Below are 19,587 nucleotides of genomic sequence, written 5' to 3'. Positions count from 1 at the left end.
TGAAAGTTTCTGGAAAGAAGCCCCATTTCACGAACATAATTTATATCATATCAAAAACATGTCTGTACGAGGGTACAGAAATGTCCACATGTGTATAAATACTGCCACCCATAAGGAGCTAATGGGTCATAAAGGTACAAGGTCTACCCTAATCAGACATCAATCATGCAGAAGTAATTCTTCTTTATTGATTTTAGAATTTTATAGAACACTCAGAATGCATTTTTGTAACATTTAAGATAAAGCTATAATATGATTTGTAGACTATACACACACACACACACACACACACACACATATATATCATAATTACTGCTATCTAGTGACGTGTTTCTCTGTGTGTATACATTTTCCTCTAAAATTCAATTCATAAATGTATTTACTGTAGATATCATATATTTCATTCTTAAATGAAATGACTGCATTAGAAGAACATTAACAAGCTGCCACACACTCGTATTTAGCATGTCTCAAAAACTATGTTTCAAAGGCACAAAGACCATAGAATTGGCCTGGGTTTTCTATCCCGTGCTAGTCTCTAAGGCTCTAACAGATGAATGCATTAGCCCCAGTCACTTGGGAGCCATGCCTACAGGTGTTCTACATATATCATACTTTAATTATACTCATATACTCAAACAGGCCTATTAGGTTCTTGAATTAGCATCTCCATCCCAGAGGAGGATGCCATTAGGTCAGAAGATCTATCAAAATACTAACTTCTTTAGGAAAATAGCTGTTGGCAAGGCAGAAATTGGGTTATCAACTAATGGAAGCAGCATAATAAACAAAACAGTAACTACCAAGCTTTGAGAATTCCCCTGTACCCCTGTAGGGTTGATACACACACACACACACACACACACACCAAGAAAATAAGGAAATGTTTTTTTTCCAAGCTGGGAGTAAATCATGTATTCCTTTGATTTATCATGTGAGCACCTGAGGTCAGGCCATAGTCATACTTACACTATTTTTTAAAAAATTTTTTTTCAAAGTCAAGTGAGGGGAATGGCTTGTGGTATTTGAGAAACATGCCCACAGTTAAAAATGAAAGCAGATAACTATGATTGAATGGTAGTAACAGACCAAGCATTGTGTTAGATGCAGCCTTGAGGTTTTGTTAACCCAGCCTTGTTGATAATCTGAAGTGGTTGATCTTATTCACTTAACAGTCACACATTTCATCCATCACCCATTTTTTATTGAGTATCTACTATGGACAAGGTATTCTTCTTGGGTAAAGATTCACTCACTTTTCTAGACCCTCTTCCCTATTAGGAGGCACTACTTTTATTTTCAAACACCAGGTTCTAGACATTGAAGCCCAATCCCTGCCCTTGTGAGACATACATTCTAAGATTTAATGTAATGCTATTCTCATTAGGTTCATAAGAGACAGAGGACCAAAGGAATCATACGGATTCACAGTTCCAATCTCACCTTTGAATTTAAGCTTTTGACCACAATGGGAAAAATACCTTCTGCACTACCTCACATATGAGTGCTTTTTCCTAAGTCTATAAAACTGCTACTGTAATTAAATTCATAAAATTGAAGTTTTGTCATAATTTCCCAATTAAGAGATTAAAAATGTAGCCATAACCATAAGGAAAGTAGATGTTTTTAAGATATTTGTGGGAAAAAAATCTTCAAAAGTTTTCAGAAGGAATAATTGTACCACCTTATCCATTTTCAAAGGTACAAACCAGTAGTATATATAATACAAAACAAAATGTAAATATATATATACAAAACAGTAGAATATATATAATGATATAATTCTTAATTAAATAATTTCTATATATCTGCTGTTACATTTCCATTTATGTTCAAAAACATCACTTGTGAGAGATGTTTATGAGTTAGGAAAGGTTGAGAACACTATACTTTACACATCCTCTGTAAACTCCAGTAAGGACACATTTTTATCTAGTGCCTACCTGTCCCTGAAACTCGGCACTGGAAACGTGCAGGGCGCCCCTCAGAAGTAACTGTGTCCTGAAGTGGTGTGACAATGGCAGGCGGGTAAACTGGCATTTCCTGATCCGGAGATACAACTTCTGGAACTGAAGAAAGAGACCTTAGAACTTGTAGAGGTTAAATCCCCACAGAGCCCTCCTGGCTGGGCATCACAAGAGAGTGCTTTCAGAGTTGGGTACAATCTATTGTTACTACCCTGGGAGAGTTTCTGGCTGGCTTCTACGGGCTTCTTTGTAAGCTGGGAAGTCCCAGGGCCTTCCTACCTTCCACAGAAAGAGAAGCTGATGTTGTGGCTACTCCATAGTCATTCTTGGCTTCACAAGTATAGATAGCAGCATCCTCTGGGAAGGCCTCAATGAGCAAAAGCGTGTACTCCTGCCCGTCATGGAGAAACTTGCACTTGAAGCCAGTGGAAAGCAGCTGCTCCTCCTTGTACCAGGAAATTTTGGGCTGGGGTCTACCTGATATCACGGCGCAGAATCGAGCAGGCTTGCCAGACTGTACGGTGACAGGCTGGAGTTCCTGCAGGACTTGGGGTGGTTCTGGAGCTGGAAGACAACAGCAGAAGACAGCCCGTGAAGGAGGAAGAGGGCAGCGTACATCTCTACACTAATTTGTTTCAGGATGTTATGTGTCTAGAAACAAAACCTCAGTGTTGCGACATCTTTACTTGCTTCAGCATATCGGAATATTCTTTGTGATAAAAGGGATTTTTTTCTTTCAAGGAAAGGAAATAACTTTTCCTTTCGGAAAGAATGTTTTTAAAAAAATGTTTCATGGGAGGTGCTGAGAGTATCTAATTATAACATCATCATTCTGGTTTGTTGTTGTGGCACACTAATAGACAACTAAAAATCTAGAATAATTCTCATATCCTACTTATTTTGAAAAGTCATTTGAGCAAATTCCACAGTGAGGGGTCTTATCACATCCAGAATTGTTTGCTTTACAAGTATTTATGTATTATGTATTAAGTCACAGTTGCTCTGTTACATACAGAGGCCAATGGGATACAGCCTGTAAGCATGGACTAGTTGAATATTATTCTATATCAGTAGAGTGCAGCTAAATAGATTCAACAAAATTCAGCTTTATGATTATGCTAATCAGTGTATAGTCTCAGCATTGGATGAGGAGACCACAGACAGAAGACAAAGGCTGGCACCTGGCACTTCTTCACTTCTCTGTGCTTCCGTGTCCCTACTACTACTGCAGAGGAAACAAAACTGGATGTCATGACAACTATATCTCCCAGGGACACAGGGGACCATCTTTATGAGTGTTGAGACAACTCCCAGCATCCCTCCATCTTACTCAAGGGAGTTTTACTTCAAGATAGCCAGGGGTGTGGCCGAGAGACAGGTTTTGTTCTTTTCCCTGTGTCTAGGTTAAGTTCAGGTCCTGACAAGCTTTAAATTCAGAGCTAAGGTTTCTAATGAGGAAAGCAGAGGCTTACTGAGACCCTCCTGAGAACTGTTAGGAAGCTCCTGGTAGCATGAACAATTCTACCTCCAAAGCATTGATCTTAGAGCCTGGGGCAGAGACGGCCTCATGCCTCTGTGCCTGTGGCTCTCTAAGTACTCTTTGGTCTCAAAGGAGATCTTTGGGTTTTTCCCAAGCATTGCATTGAAGGCTGAAAATGTCTTCATTGCTTGTATAGTAGTGTTATTTACACTTTAACCATTAGGACAGAGAACTAGAACATCTTAATGCCATATATGAAAAGCCATCTGGAGTATATTATAATTGACACATGATAGATGCTCAGTAGTGTCAATCAAACAAACGGAGTTCTGGCCAGCAGGTGCTTCCTGGAAATGACATCTCATAGCCCTATCAGCAGCTGCTGTCTTTTTACCACAGGGCTGATATGAACAGAAATGCAGTTATACCCAGATGAGTACCATGGGTTTGTTAGAAAACTTGCAGGCACAACTGCTGTATTAACAGCATATGTTGAAGTCTAACTGCGTACCATTGACATAGAGAGTCACAGAACTCCTGTTTCTGCCTGCCACAAAGGTGTATTCGCCTGCATCACTATGTCTTGTTTCTGATATAAACATGCGGTGAATTCTTCTCTCCACCACATATTGGTGTCGTTCTTGAACTTGGAAATTGATTTCGATGCCGTCTTTATACCAGTGGGCATCAACATCATCTTCATTGACTTCGAACTCCACAACGGCACGCTGCTTCTCAATGACCTGTGGACAAAACAGCAATAAAGAAAACAGAGTGAATCTGAGTTTAGTTCTGTTAAATCTGTTTCCAAAGCTATTCACTTACAGAGCATAAAAAAATCAGCACATCATGGCACAACAAGTTGGCTGACTATAGCACCCATACTAATGGAGGAGCTGCCCAAGTGACTACTGTTTCTTCTTTAATTGTTTGTAGTTTAATAAATAATAACTGAAATGATGGCATTTTACATCGGGGGGGCTTTTAATGATTATAGAGGTCTTTGAAGCTGCTCTTCCGTCTGATCTCACATCATATGAACGATAACTTTATGGGCTAGATAGCAAATATCATCCTCAGTTTAAAAGTGAGAAAACCAAGGTTCAGGACTAGAAAATAAGGGGAAAGAAAGTCAGCTGGGTTATATGAGTTTTCACTGCAAGTGTTTCTAATACAACACAGGCTCTCTAAAGCATGGCTTTGTTTTTTTTTTTTTAAGGAAGAGAAAAATGATAGAGCTGAAGTCAAAATTAATTTCTGGGAACATATTCCTTCCTCCATTACCTCATTCAGGATAAGCACTGTAAGCACACTGGATGGTGGAGTGTTTGCATGAGAATGGCTTCTATGGGCCTATGGGCTCTTATGGTCACCAGTTAGTGGAACTGTTTGGGAAGGATTAGGAGGTGCGGTCTTGCTGGAGTAGGTGTGTAGCTGGGGATGGGTTTTGAGGTTTCAAACACCAATGCCAGGCTGAGTCTTTTCTCCCTGTTCGCTGCCTATATATCAGGCTGGAAAGCTCTTAGGATTTCTTCAGCAGTACCTGGCAGTTCATGTCTGCTTCTCACTATAATGATCATAATTAATTATCTGCAGTTGTAAGCAATTCACCAAGTGCTGCCTTTAAGAGCTGCCTTAGTCGAGGTGTCTCTTCACAGTAATAGAACAGTAACTAAGACAGATGGCAAAGGTGTCTGTTCAGCATCCTTGCTATGAATCATTGTTCACACTGGAACTACTCTTAGGCCCAGAGCAAGAATGCACAGACACTCAAACACTTCACACCTCTTCATAGTGAAAAACCTGAGAATATGCTGTCTCCTAGATCTTCTTATTGATAGCTGATGTGTGAGTGTCACAATTTAAATTTTAGTTTGTGTCTGATTGGAGCTTCATGGTAAGTAGTCATTTCTTCAGTGGCAAAGTTTCTACAGTTGTTTTAAAAGTTTTATTTTATTTTATTTTATTTTATGTGTTTGGGTGTTTTGCCTGAATGTATGCTTGTGTACCATTTGCATGCCTAGTGCCAGATGATGCCAGAAGTGGACATCAGATTCCCTGGAACTGGGGTTAGAGATGGTTATATATTGCTGTGTGTGTGCTTGGAATCAAATCCAGGTCCTCTAGGGAAGCATCCAGGGCTCTTAATGACTTAGCCATCTCTGCAATGCATCTTACAGCTGTTTCCACTGCATCTCTCCTAATGAAAAAAATTAGCCGTATAATGAAAGGACATAGTTGTTGACTGACAAGAGGCTGGGTTAACTGATGGCAGCCTAAGAATCTAAGCCAACAGGGACAAGCTGATTTCAGTCTTAAAATACTGATTAGAAAAGTTAAAAGTAAAAAAAGGAAGCATGAGAGTGAAGCAAGAATGACTGATGATTTATCAAAAAAGCCAAGATGTAGGCAATACCTGGACCTCCTTTTTAATGCTCCGGATGCGGACATCCCTGCCTTCTACAAAGAGGTTAGCAGTTGACATGTTGCCTCCCGCCACCACTGTGTATTTCCCGGCATCAGACATGCGTGCAGATGGGATCAGAAGGCGGTGGACATATTTCTCCTTCTGAATTTTTATCCTGTGGAGGGAAGGAAGTGGAAGCTTAGTGCATGGGATTCAAAAGGAAGTTGGAATAGCTGGGACACAGTGAAGCAAAGTGACTGACCTGTCTGCTATCTGAAGCTCTTGCCCGTCTTTCATCCACTGGACAGTGATGTCAGGCTCAGAAACTTCACATTCAAACATGGCTCGTTTCTTCTCCAGAACCTTAATGTCCTTAATGTGTTTCCTAAATTCTATATGACGAGCTGGAAAACATAATGTAAAAAATTAGCATTTGACATCTTAATTGACATATAAATCACATGCTATTTGATTTATCCTTTTGCAGAGGTATCTGATCCACAGATGTGGGGCTGGATCCATCCCAGGATAGCTCTGAATGTAGCCCAACTCAAAATCTATAAACTTATTGAAACCATTTTGAGAACGGTTTAGAACTTATTTTGTAATTTTTTTCATGTTGTTCTTAAACATGAACAAGACACCATCTTGTTAAAATGCCATGTAAAATGAATATATGCATGTTTTCATTTGGTTAATACATGTCATTTACCATGGACATGTGGGCCAAGCCAATGTGGCCCAGAGAAATCAAAAAGTTAGACAATCCTGATTTAGTGTTTAATTTAATGGCTTCCATGGTATATATTATATAAGCATCACCATAATTTTAAAACTATTTAATTTTTTTCCAGGAAGAACTCAGACAACTCTTAGCCACCATATGTAAGAACATTTCCCATCACCTCTTGCTAGACAGAGGCTAATGATCTATGTCTCAATTGACTTGTGTATCAGGGCCATTTCCTATAAATGGACTCATACAGTATGAGTTGCTCTGTGGTTAGCATTTTTCATTTCTCATAATATTTTCAGCATTTACCCATATTATAGCATGTGCTAGTAATTCCTTTTTACTTCCAATTACCACCCAAATTGGATGGACACACCACATTTTATTTATCCATTCATTAATTGAAAGATTAATACTTCACGTGGTATATTTGACTTCATCCCCCTCTGTGGATACATCTAGGAAACCATACCTTCCACGTAAAGGGTGGCCGTCGATGTAGCTTTTCCAGCCACAAAAGTGTAATCAGCAGCATCTCCAAAGTGAACGTTCCTGATGTTCAGTGAGTGTGTGAGCTTCTTGGTTCTCATCTGGCACCTGTCAGTTGACTTGATCTCCACACCGTTCTTTAACCATTTGTAAGAGATGCCTTCATAGTTTACTGTCACCTCGAAAGTTATGGTGTCTTTTTCTTCAGCATTGATGTCTTTCAGCATGGATGTAATCATGATTGCTGCAGGGGAGAATAGAAATGAGATCCCGGAGTGTACAGTGTAACGACATCTGGGTTGTAACAAGTGCAGAGTGGGAGTTTCTAATGCTTTTTGTGTATGTGCTGATATGATATGACATAATTTAGATATGGGGGCTTTGGCACTGTCCATGTATGAGTGGCAGGGACATAAAGTGATAGACCCAGATCCTTTTCTAAGTAGACTTCTGATAATATTGTGATTAGAAACTTTTATGCAGCTAAAGAGGCTAGCAGAGACTCATTGTGAGCACACAGTAGATGTTTTATCAAGAATGGTTTTAATAGATTCAATGATTGTAGAAAAAGTGTAGTATTTGTAAGAATGTCTGCTAAATATTTAGATATGTCCATGTGCAAATATATGCATCACATATCCATACACACACACACACACACACACACACACACACGCTTACCCATACACACATCTATATACTTACGGGTCACTGTCAGGGTAGCACTGACTTGGTCATTGCCACAAACAAATGTGTATTCTGCTGAGTCCTCCGTGCTCGTGTTCATGATGACCAGCTGGTGCAGTTTCCCCTGCACGACTATCTTGAACTTTTCACTCATCTCGATTTCCACTCCATTCTTTAGCCACATGGAAGGAACGTTGAAGTGGGACACCTCACACTCGAAAGAGGCAGCTTTGGTTTCAGGAACTTCAATACTTTTCATAGTCTTTGTGATATGGAGTGCTTAGGAGGAAATCAGAAAGTAGCTTTGTTAATTCACTTTTAAACACAGACGAAGGAAAACAGAGTAGTAAATCCATAAGACTCCCTTGGGGAAATGGCGCAGAGGCTGTCAAACACTTACTCTCCACAAATAGCTTAGCTTTGCACTCCAGCTGCCCCACCACGGCTGTGTATTCCCCAGCGTCTGAGGGGGAGATGTTCTGGAGCATCAGCTTATGGACCTTTCTCTCTGAGACCAGCCTGTGCTTGTCACTTGGCTTAATCTCCACGTTCTTATGAAACCATCTTACTGGCACTGTGTCATGGGAAACACTGACTTCGAAGGCAACAGTGGCATTTTCCAAGGCAGTCACATCCTTTGGTTTTTTAATAATCTTGACAGCTAATGAAGAAAGTTGGAGAATTTAGTGACGCAGTTAACACAACGATAACCAGGTTGTCTACCTGTACAAGTTTGAGTCAACTTACTCTCAACGTGCAGTCTGGCACTGGCTCCTAGCCTTCCCAGTTTGAAGCCATAGACAGATTCATCTGTCATGGCACAGTTTTTAATCTTCAGAGAATAAAGCGTCCCTTTGACTGAGATCTCATACTTGTCATTGGAATCTAAGACAACTCCATTTTTGATCCACTGGACCCCTTTGACATCTGGGTGTGTGAGTTCAACAGAGAAGATGGCGTCCTGTGTCTCTGTCACAGTGAGGTTCCTCAGAGTCTTCTTAATTTTGACAGCTGTGGAAGAGTTAAGAGTTGGATTTAGAGAATATCAATGATGGCCAGCAAGCCAAAGAAGTTCTGAACCTGGTCACTTCTAAGCCAGTCATCTTGGAAAAGAACAGCTAGCCAACATTTTATAGTTCTACAGTCCCTCATTTTAAAAAATAGTTAGCAACCACTTGAAAAAAATTTGCTCCAGTTGGAAGCAGACATTGTGCAATGATTTGCCTATACTTCAGAGACACGAAGTTTGCATCTAATACACTAACAGCTTACTCTACTGGTCGGTAAAAGTGAAATGTGGTATGAGAGTGTCTGAGGCAGCTATTTCATATACCTCAAGCAATGGTTTTATAACAAACAAAAACATATCTGATGGAAAAATTGAACATTCTCATATAGGATTTATAATGAAAAATTGACAAAGTAATGATGTTTTAAACTGAAGATGTATGTGACCCTAAATGCTCACCAACTTGACTTTCACAAGGGTAGCAGTTAGGGCAGTAGCAGGATTTGGGAAAGGCAAGGCTGTCTTTGTGTCACTGACCTTCAACTTTCAGCTTGGCAGATGTTTTGGAGGTTGCCACCTTGTAGGTATATTCTCCAACATCATCTAGCTTGGCAGCGGCAATGATAAGCCTCCTTTTGTGGCCATCAGATTCGCTTCTGAAGTTGTTACTCAGAGCCAAGTGTTTTCCATCCTTCAGCCATTCTCCCTCTGACTCAGGGTTGGCAACTTCACATTCAAACACAGCTTCCTGGGATTCAGCCACAGTCTGGTCTGTGAGAGGCTTAGAGATGGCCCCCCCTTAAGAAGAAGCAGAGGACACAGGTGAGTACTTTCAAGTATTCACAGACTAAAGAAATTGTTGCGTAATCTCAAATCAAATGTCAAATGGTAAAACATGATTTTAAACATAAAGTTTTATCTATATCTAGAAAGTACCAAGAAATTCCTTATTTTAGGTATGAATGACTAGGAAACAGAAAATACACTGTGCAAAGCGGGAAAAGGGTTTAATACAGAATTCTGAAATCTCTAACACATAGCATGCCACACAAACAACTTTCAACTTAATTTCTTGATTTTGAAACCATGCTCTTTGGTCCTTTAAGAATTATATCCTTAGTGTATGTTTGGTATTTGAGAAAATTTTGCTGAACAAAATGTCAAAGTCAATAATGTGTTTACTGTTTCTTATTTGATGCGCTGCCTTCCTCTGTAACACAGTATGAACCTAAACTCATAGGAATCCTTCTGCCTCAGCCTTTTGAATCCTTGGAGCTATAAGCATAAACCTATAATCATGTACAGCATTCATGTGTTCTTAAATGAAGCATCAAATATGTTTTTTATATATCCCAAATCATTGGCTCAAAGGTGCCATTTCTTCTCCTGTGTTTTCTACTGTAGTTACTCCCTATCAGTGTGGGGCGAGAGTCACTGCTTTCCTCTAACAGATGCTGGGGCATCTGTTTTCCTCTAAACTCTGAATTCTTCAAGAAAAGACACACATCCACTTCACTCTTGTGTTTTGAGTTTCTAGTAATGTCTTGCCTATGGTAGGTACTTTTAAAATGTCAAGTAAAATCATATAGGGTTTTAAAGCCTGTAGTTTTACACACTTAAGATGATATTTAAAATATCTTATAAAAAGCAAAGGACCTGAGATCTTATTTGATAGGTATTTTATGGCCAACTCTCTAAAGAAATATTATGTCAGAAAGTATAAACCATGAGACTTTCACACCAACGAAAACACACTTTTACCATATGGACTGCTTATATACAAGAACGGCTGAATCTGTCAATAGTGCCCCGATTCCTCAACATTCAAATGTAATAAACCAAAAATGTTAGTGATGATTTCTACTCCTGTGTTGACAAGTGGACTATAATTATGGATTTTCATTCTAAAGCTAATAATTTCTGCCAAATAGGAAAGGGTGATTATTCCCTTCATGTCATAAGAGATACACAGATTAAGCTGTTTTGTAATAGAAAATATTCATTGGGTTCACAAAAGTGAAATAAGAGAAAAACATTTTAAGGACCAAGAATACTTAAAAAGAAACAAATCTTTATTGAAGCAAAGTTAAAATGAAACTCAGTTTAGCTAATATTTACTGATCATCTATCTTGAGGAGTACATAGAGAAGAGAAAGAAGCAATTAATTCTATATTCAAGGGCTATATGCTCTTGTGTGGGAAAGGGAACAGGGAATAAGGCAAGTGTTTAATAAGGACATTGAAAGAGATGAAGACAAAAGAATCCTGGGGTCAGAGAAAGAAGTGGAGAGGCTAAAGAAATTCCTTGAGGAGATGGCACCTGAGACTGACTTATAGATGGCATCTGAGTTGAGTGAACACTCATGGTTTAGGCTGGTGGAGACAGAGGTGCAGGTACTATTAGCCTTTTTAGATCAGTGTGGTAAGAGGCATGGCAGTGGGACGTAGATGGGGATTTTCAGGAAAATGGAAAACAAGGTCTTTATAATTACTATAGTTGTTCCCCAGAAGAACCTAAATCAAATGATCAATATACAAACCTGCCACAGTAAGCTTTCCAGATGTTGTATTTTCTCCAGCATAAAATGCATATTCTCCTTCATCATCTTTCATCATATTCAGGACCGTCAGTTTGTATATTTTCCCATGAGCTTCAATTTTATATTTGGAACTGGGCTTGATTTCCTTGCCCTTAAAATTCCATACAACATCAATTCCTGAGTGGGACAACTCAACCTCAAAGACCACATTTTGTGTTTCTGTGCAGGTCAGGTCACGGAGACCTCTGATAATCTTAATTTCTAGGGGGGAAAAGAAAATATTTGGTAGTCATTATTATAAGACTATAACATGATTAAAGTAATGACTAGTTATACAGAACTGTCCTTACTCTCTACAGAGAGATTACAGCTGGTTTCAACCCTGCCAACCATCAGCTTGTAAGGGCCTTCATCAGAAGCATGCGTTCGATTGATCACAAGTCGCTGTTTGGTGCCTTTGACAATGGATTGTACACGATCATCAGGCTTGATTTGTTCATCATTTAGGTACCATTTAACAGAAGTTACATCAGGAACTGAGACCTTGCATTCAAGTACAGCCTTGGTACCTTCGATCACATTGACATCTTTGAGAGGTGTTATCACATCAACACCTGCAAAAGAAGACACACAGAAAGAATTATATGAGTGTGAAATTTGTTTAAAATGTCTGCACATTCAAGTTCTATGGCTCAATATCAATGGGAACCTAAAACTAGATCTGGGGTTATAGCTCAAATAGAGACCTTGCTTTGCATGTGAAATGCCTTGGGTTTGATCCCCCATCACAGACACTTTCTTAAAAGGATAAGAATTAACATAAAACTATGTAAGACTCACTATAGACAGAGACATTCCCACTGGTGGAGAGTCCAAGGGCAGGAATAGTGAAGGAGTAATTCCCAGCATCTTCTTTGGTCATGTCTTCAATAAGCAGCATGTGAGACTGCTTGTCTATTACAATGTGAACTCTGTCACTGTGTTGTACTTCTTGGCCATCTTTCATCCAGACACCTTCTACATTTTCTAAGGAGACTTTGACTTCAAGTTGAACAATGTCACCCTCGCAGACCTTTTGATCACTAAGTCCTTGGAGAATAGCAATAGGTCGGGCTGTGATGGAAAGAAAAGAATTTTATCTTTATTTTATCTTTAACCCTACTGATGCACACTGCAGTTATCAAGGATGGGGAGACTCACGTTTCATCTTCAGTTTACAGGTTGTCTTTTTCCCATCGGCAACAAAGCTGTACTCTCCCTGGTCCTCTTTGGTTACATCCTTGACTGTAAGGTTCTGGCGCCCACGGCGGGATGTAATTGAGTATTTACCATTGGACTTTAACTCCACATCATTGTGATACCATTTGCCTTCTATGTTTTCTGGGGATATAATACACTCTAACTCTCCTGAGTATGACTCTGGGACTTCTATGTCCTGAAGCTCTTTCACAAACTCAACTACTGCACCTGAAAAATAAAATGAAGGTGAATTAAATGTCTTGGAAGCAATATGCAACTAGAGTGTGGATAGAGATGTTGTGTTATATCTGTTATCTCTACCTTATAATTTCAAGATTGTCTTATTGACATATCTTCTTGCTAGTGGGTTGAGAAAATTTTAATATGAATCAGTTATTTTAATTTTTGAATTATTTTGGAATCAGGGCAACATGCTTCAATCAAGACATTGTAAAATAAGGCAAGAAAATAATACTGCTTTTAAAATTTTTTAAATTCAAATTTTAATACTATTAGCAATATACATTGATACCATTTGTTACAAAATTTGTATCTAATTTCACTAAAATTATTTTCATGAAAGGAAAAATGTCTAGCTCATTTTACCATAGAATTTAAAAAAAAATTACTTCAGCAAACAATACAGTCACTAATTTCTTTTACCTTCCACAATAAGTTTAGCTGTTGTTTTGATATTTTCATCTTCCACAAGTACACAGCTGTAGTCTTCAGCATCAGATGTGTCAATGGTCAGCACAGACAGGAAGTGAACTTTTCTGTCAGAGTGCATCCTATACTTATCTCCTGCATGAACTTCGACACCATCTTTATACCATTTTACTTTGACAAATGGTTCTGAAGTTTCACATTCAAATGTTGCCATGGTGTCCTTTTCCTTAGCAACAACATCTTGCAATTCTTGTGTGAAAGTGATCAATTGCTTGGCTATGGGGAAGGGGGCAAGAATACAATGAAACTTTCAATTTGAATAATGGGAAAAGAAAAACATTTAAATATGATAAGGGATGTCCATAGGCATATATAGAGAGAAAGCGTGCTATAAACTAAATATCTTAAGATTACCTTGGACTAGTAAGAATGCATGGCTTGAGGTTTCCCCAGCTATGTTGATGGCCTTTACCATGATGCTGGCAGAGTCTTCTGCAGTCACATCTCTTATGACCAGTTCACAGACATTGTCTTCTGGCCAGTACCAGTAGATTCGGTCAGATCGCTCAATTTTTACACCATTTTTATACCATTCACATTCAGGGTCTGGTTTTCCCACAACTCTGACTCTAAAGTGAGCATCAGATCCTTGGCCAACAGTCTGGCTTTGGATTCGTTCAAAGATTTTGGGTGCCTCCATACTAGGGCTAAGTTCGATTCTCTCGGGTTTAAAAGTTGGAATTGTGACTTTGCCTTCTTCAGCCAAGGCTTTCTTCTCCTCTTCAGTTAACTCTTTAGTCCAGTGTAGCAGCTCATCTTTAGTTTTCTTGAGGAGCTCTTCATAAGACTCATCCTTCTTTCGAGACTTCAGCTCCACGGCTGTGATGGCTTCATAGTATCCCTCTTCTGTCCGGCGCTTAAATTTACTGCGCAGTTCTTCAGACTCCTCAGACACCTTCTCATGGGTGATTCGTTCAGCCCTTTTCAGCTTTACCACTTCTTTGGTTTCACTGGTGTCCACGGGTCTGTCTACCTTCTGCACTTCGAACTGAAGTTTTCCTGGTTCATGTATGTGAAACTCGGGCTTTGGCTCAGGAGCACGCCGGAGGACAGATCTGAAATCCTCCCTCTGTTGGATTTCAAGTTTTACTTTGTGTTCTGTCACGCCTTCAGGATTTTCTGCAGTGACCTTGACTTCGCCTGTATCGTAGGATTTGCAGTCTACAATATCCAGATAGTGAATGCCATCATAGCGAACTCTGAACCTTTTGCTTTTCCGGATGAGCTGTCCATTGAGGTACCAGTTGACCTTGGGCTGAGGGTAGCCTGTTACTCGGCAGCGGAATCTGGCTGTTTCCCCTTCAAGAACTCTCACTGGCTCTGGGAACAAGACAATGTCTGGCTTTTGCTTTTCTTTTTGATCTGTTGTTACACCTGTCAGTGCACCTTCATGAGCCATTCTCTCTAGTTCTTCTATTCTCTGTAAGCCTTTCTTCCCCTCGGGCAATTGAGATTCTTCCACTAGGCTTTTCTCATCTTTTACAATAAGAGTAGCAGAGGTGTGATCTGTCCCATATTTGTTAGTAGCTCTGCAGGTGATGACGCCACTGTCTCTGGAATACGCAGCTCCATAATCAAGGCTGCAGTATCCAAATTCATTAATCATACGGAGCCTGTTGGCTGCCTCCAGTGGCTTCCCATCATGGAGCCACTCCACCACCATGGTTGGGTCACCAATTGGTGTTAGTCTACATTCAAAGTGGGCAGGTCCAAAGCGCTTCAGTCTGAGGGAAGTGAGTTTTTTCTTGAAAAATGGTTTCTGTTGTTTCTCCTTGTCATAAAGGTCCCCCTCCTCCCACTGTTCTTGGCCATATCTCAAATGGAGAGGCTCCAGTTCTGGGGCAGCAATCTCCTTTGCTCTGTACGTTCCTCGTGGGATAATCAGTTTTCTTTCTGGTTCAGGTTCTGCAAACTCAACCTCAACATTGACTTTGCACCTTGTGGTGTCCCGGCCTGCCTTATTAATAGCTGTGGCAGTATACCAGGCAGAATCTTGGCTGATAGTGGAATCAATCTTAAGGGCGGCTTCTCCTTTGGTTCCTTCAATCCTGTTTAAAAATAAGAAAACAAACCCATCAATGTAGTGGTAGCACTTTCTGCTTATTTGACTATTGGGTTTGTATAAGAAGTTTAATTTGATTATCTTTTCAAACATGCCTGATCCTGGGGTATTTATGAGGTACAATGATGTCACTGTTTTTCAGCCACACAATGTCAGGGTTAGGGTTGCCTGTAGCTCTGACTTTCATTTCGAGCCTGGACCCTTCCTTTATGTTGACATTTTTCAGTTTTTCCACAAATGCTGGCTTGATCTGGTGTTCCACAGCTGAAAGAGAAAGGTCACGATTTAGAGCAGCTGGGGCTGGAATACCTGTTTATGACCCAGACGACAAAATAGCCTGTTTTCATTTTAATAAAACTCTTGTTTTACCTTCCACAGTTAAAGTCACAGATATTGTGGATTTTCCTGCTCTGTTTTGGGCCACCACTGTCCATTCTCCTGAATCACTGGGTGACGCAGGGACAATGATCAGTGACTGAGTTCCATCTTCTTTAATTACGACTTTATGTGTATAATCATTGACAATTTGCTGTCCTGTTTAAAAAAACAATCAAAACAAAAAAAACACTGTAGAAGGTTTTTCTTTTTTGCATTGTTGGATATACACATATAAGCTTATTTCTGTGTTCAGTGACTCATGAGCAAATTTGTATAATGCTTACCATTGTGAAACCAGAATGTCTCTGGCATGGGTCTACCCACAACCTTTAAGTCGAATCTGGCAGTCTGTCCTTCTAAACATTTGAAAGAAGCAGGTTTTAATACAAAGACTGGCTTATACAGTCTCTCCAGTTGTGATTCATCTGTTTCCTCTAGCCTGCGTCCAGGGGACATCCGTGCAGGTGACATCCGTGCGGGTGACATTCTTGCAGGGGACATCCGTGCAGGGGACATCGCAGGAGACATGCGTATAGGTGACCTGCTCACTGAACGTGGTGAGACAGACCTGGAAATCAAAAGTAAACTGTTATTTTTCATGAAGCATTTAGCAAACACAGAAGAACAAAAACCTTTCTGTCTTGTTACTGTTATTTTAGAACTTGCTTCTGCATGTTTTAGAATAGCCTCAAACCCACTGAGCCTGCAAGAACAATATATTACTATTTTCCATTACATTGTGTTTTGCTTATATTGAAGTCTGCTCATTCAACACATCCAGGTACCCAGACTCAAAATCTTAAGCAACCCATAATACTTTCTTTCTACCTTGCCTTTATCTAAGTCATTATATTTTCTTGGTTCGATTACTAAACCATGTTAATAAATGTTTATTGGTTAAACCAAATAAACAAATGGTGAAAAATATTTTTTATCTAAGAGGAGGAAAATGTAGAAATTATATTTGCTAACAAAAAAATGCAAAGCTCTGTGCTAATTTTCCACTCAGACTGGCTTGCATTTATAATATGACTATCAGCCTGGGTGAACTAAACTAATTTTCACAGTCTCATGCAATCTCAGTGTTCCCATTTCCAAAATAGCAATAACACCCACTCCATTGTAGGGTTGCTATTTAAATCCAGGGTATCGTTCATTAAGACCACATATTAAATGAACAGGCGCTATTGTTCTGTTAGATATATAGGAAAATAGTTTGCTATACTGATTAAAATCCCTTTGTTCATCAAAGAGCAAGAGAGAAAATCTCTTGGCAATTGCCAGCATTGCCAGTGCTTAGCTTCTGTGCTACTTCAGTACTTATTTTTCATATGGTAGGAATTTGCTCCTGGGATGTTTAACGCAGAACACCATACAACTCTGAGTACAGGTCTTACCTGATTCTGCTCACTGCTTCTGGGGTGGGCATGTAGGTTGGAGCACTAAATGGTGCAGCAGGCTCCACATACAGCTTCCCTGAGCAAATTGCATTTCCCTTGATATTGCTGGCAAATGCAGTATAGATGCCCTCGTCCTCTGGAAGGACAACGGGTATACGCAGACTGGCTCTGCCATCCTGTAGGAAGTCCATTTGATATCTTTCCCCGTGTCTGATGCGTTTGCCATCCTTATACCACGCAATCTGCAGAGAACATCATATATGTGAGAACCAATTAGAAATATAACTTATTTGTGTCTGTCTTTACCACAGCATGGAGGCATACATTTTTATTTTACCTTGGGTAATGGATATCCAGACATCTTGCAATGAAAAGTGACACCCATCCCCTCAAGAATTCTATAATTTTTTATTCTTATGTCAAATCCTGATTCGATAGCTTCTGATTCAGAAATGTCAACTGACATCTTTTCTTCTCCGTCCTCCTCAAGGAGCTCTTCCAGAGTCGTCTTTATTATTCTGTATTCAATTTCTTTAATGAGCCTCTCTTCAAAAGAAGAGATATGGAATTCCTGTGTAGTAAAAAGATGATAGCTTAATAAAATCTAAATCAACCTCCTCATTGATAGAAATTCTTTAAGGATACATATTAGTTTCAGTGTTAAAGACTTATTGACATTTTTAACTGTGTGGAGAATCTAGGGTTTTTTACTTGGTTTAATTTTAATCTGTGTAGAAGGTGTCTTCATTAATAGATGCAGAAGCATGTTATGTAAAATTATATTTCTGGGGTATGAGCTATTTGTGGGTGTTTGTTACAGAGACAGAGAGAGTGTGGCATTGTAGAGTTGGTTATGGTAATATTTGTTTTTTTCTGAATTTGCAATCTCTATTTCTAAAGTCATATTTTTTCATATGTATCTCTCGATTCTGAAATTTCAAGTGCAACATATTATGGAAATCAAAGAAACTTATTAGCAGTGAATCTGACCTACAAATGACAGAAGGTGAATATATGAAAAATGGGGAATTTTGGGAGACAATGCAATTCATGATATGGTTGATTCAGTCATTATTGCTATACTCACTTGGTCTTCTACAAAAGTCCTGACCATCACAGTATCTTTGGCCATTTTCTTCCTAATTAAGGCCTGTTCCTTCTCATACTCCTTCTCATAGTCAGAATATGCAAATCCAGGTGCTATTTCTCCCACTTTGGGTTCTTGAATAAATGTGCTCATTTGTGTCTGGTAAAGCATTTCTTGCTGGGACTTCACCAATGCCTCATAATCAGCTGAGAGAAAAGAGCACAAGTCAATTTTTGGTGCCCTTCCCTAAAAGCATTCATACCAATATCCAATCAGGCAAACCTTGTCTAAGATAAATTAACCAAAGATGGATTTTCCAAATTTTTATTATCAAAAATTATTCCATAAATATGTATTAGATTTTATGTCAAAACTAATGTACATTAACAAGTAAAACTATTGTGTATAGCATCTGATAGCAACAGTCAGTCCTTTGGGATCCCCCTAGAGGTCTTCCTCATTTTCTATGAAGCTATTAATAATTCATTTAGCTTCTGGAGTTTTCTGTGCTTTAATTGCTAAATGCAGATAAAAAGATAACTTCCTTTACCTAAGAAAAACAGATCAGAAGAGACAGAATATGGGATGGCCTTCTGTAAATATGAAAAGCTGGTAGAGACTAACAGTGGGTCAAGAATTTGGCAAGAATGCTACCATTTTTCTTCTTTAAATTACGAACATTGATAAATCCTGACTTTCAGCTTTTACTGGAAGCTCCCTACTAAGCTTGGTATATGCTTTCCAGGCAACACTAAACGGGAGGTGAGATGCCCTTGTTCTCTGGAGGCAAGGAGTACATTCTCCAGTCTGTCACTACCATCCGTCCTGAGCCATGCTAGCTGCCTAGACCCAAGGCATCTGGAGGTGGGATCCCTGCATCTTCCAGGGAACATAAAAAGTGTCCTTTACCAAACAGGAACTACTCTGCCTTGTCTATGTAGCTGAGGCTGGAAGGTATGGGTGCAAATATGAGAACTGGGAAGCTGCCATATGTCTTTCTGCAAACACACAGCCCTCTCTCCTGTGTCACAGTTCATATCATGCAGGGACAGCTCAGCACTGTCTTTACCTTCCTCCAGTAAGGAGGCAGATGCAGAAGTCTCCCCATGCTTGTTTCGGATGACAATAGTGTATTCTCCAGCATCATCGGCAAATGTCATAGAAATCACGAGTCTGCACTCCCCAGTTTGCTTGTTATAACTCACTTTGTATCTTTGTGGAAATGAATCAATGAACATATCAGTCATAAGCAGTCCTTCTTAGAGTAAAAGGGCTGAGTTTACTTGTAAATATTTCTGTGGGACCGAAGCCAGTGACTAAGGCTCGTGTCTAAGCTCTGCCAAGAAGTGGGCATAAATTTTAGAAAACTGGGAAAAAGCC

The 19,587-nt window shown here is 39.5% G+C and overlaps 1 protein-coding gene across 1 annotated transcript in view; it reads right to left on the bottom strand.

The window, feature by feature from the left end:
* Nucleotides 1–19,587, bottom strand: part of Ttn (titin) — a 263,679-nt gene that overhangs the window by 221,220 nt on the left and 22,872 nt on the right. The window contains 23 exon segments of the mRNA XM_028763034.1: nucleotides 1,944–2,069; nucleotides 2,247–2,531; nucleotides 3,959–4,190; nucleotides 5,864–6,029; nucleotides 6,117–6,258; nucleotides 7,060–7,320; nucleotides 7,782–8,042; nucleotides 8,164–8,424; nucleotides 8,511–8,774; nucleotides 9,310–9,570; nucleotides 11,313–11,573; nucleotides 11,663–11,926; nucleotides 12,153–12,425; nucleotides 12,513–12,779; nucleotides 13,215–13,496; nucleotides 13,635–15,328; nucleotides 15,438–15,606; nucleotides 15,712–15,876; nucleotides 16,005–16,288; nucleotides 17,118–17,362; nucleotides 17,458–17,691; nucleotides 18,208–18,413; nucleotides 19,277–19,419. Of these exon segments, the coding sequence (XP_028618867.1) occupies nucleotides 1,944–2,069; nucleotides 2,247–2,531; nucleotides 3,959–4,190; nucleotides 5,864–6,029; nucleotides 6,117–6,258; nucleotides 7,060–7,320; nucleotides 7,782–8,042; nucleotides 8,164–8,424; nucleotides 8,511–8,774; nucleotides 9,310–9,570; nucleotides 11,313–11,573; nucleotides 11,663–11,926; nucleotides 12,153–12,425; nucleotides 12,513–12,779; nucleotides 13,215–13,496; nucleotides 13,635–15,328; nucleotides 15,438–15,606; nucleotides 15,712–15,876; nucleotides 16,005–16,288; nucleotides 17,118–17,362; nucleotides 17,458–17,691; nucleotides 18,208–18,413; nucleotides 19,277–19,419 (6,746 nt within the window).

The sequence above is a fragment of the Grammomys surdaster genome, unplaced genomic scaffold, assembly GCF_004785775.1.
Source record: "Grammomys surdaster isolate TR1022 unplaced genomic scaffold, NIH_TR_1.0 136, whole genome shotgun sequence".
NCBI classification, from domain to species: Eukaryota; Metazoa; Chordata; class Mammalia; order Rodentia; family Muridae; genus Grammomys; species Grammomys surdaster.
The sequence above is the reverse complement of the archived record's forward strand: the minus strand, read 5'-3'. Positions and strand labels throughout refer to the sequence as shown.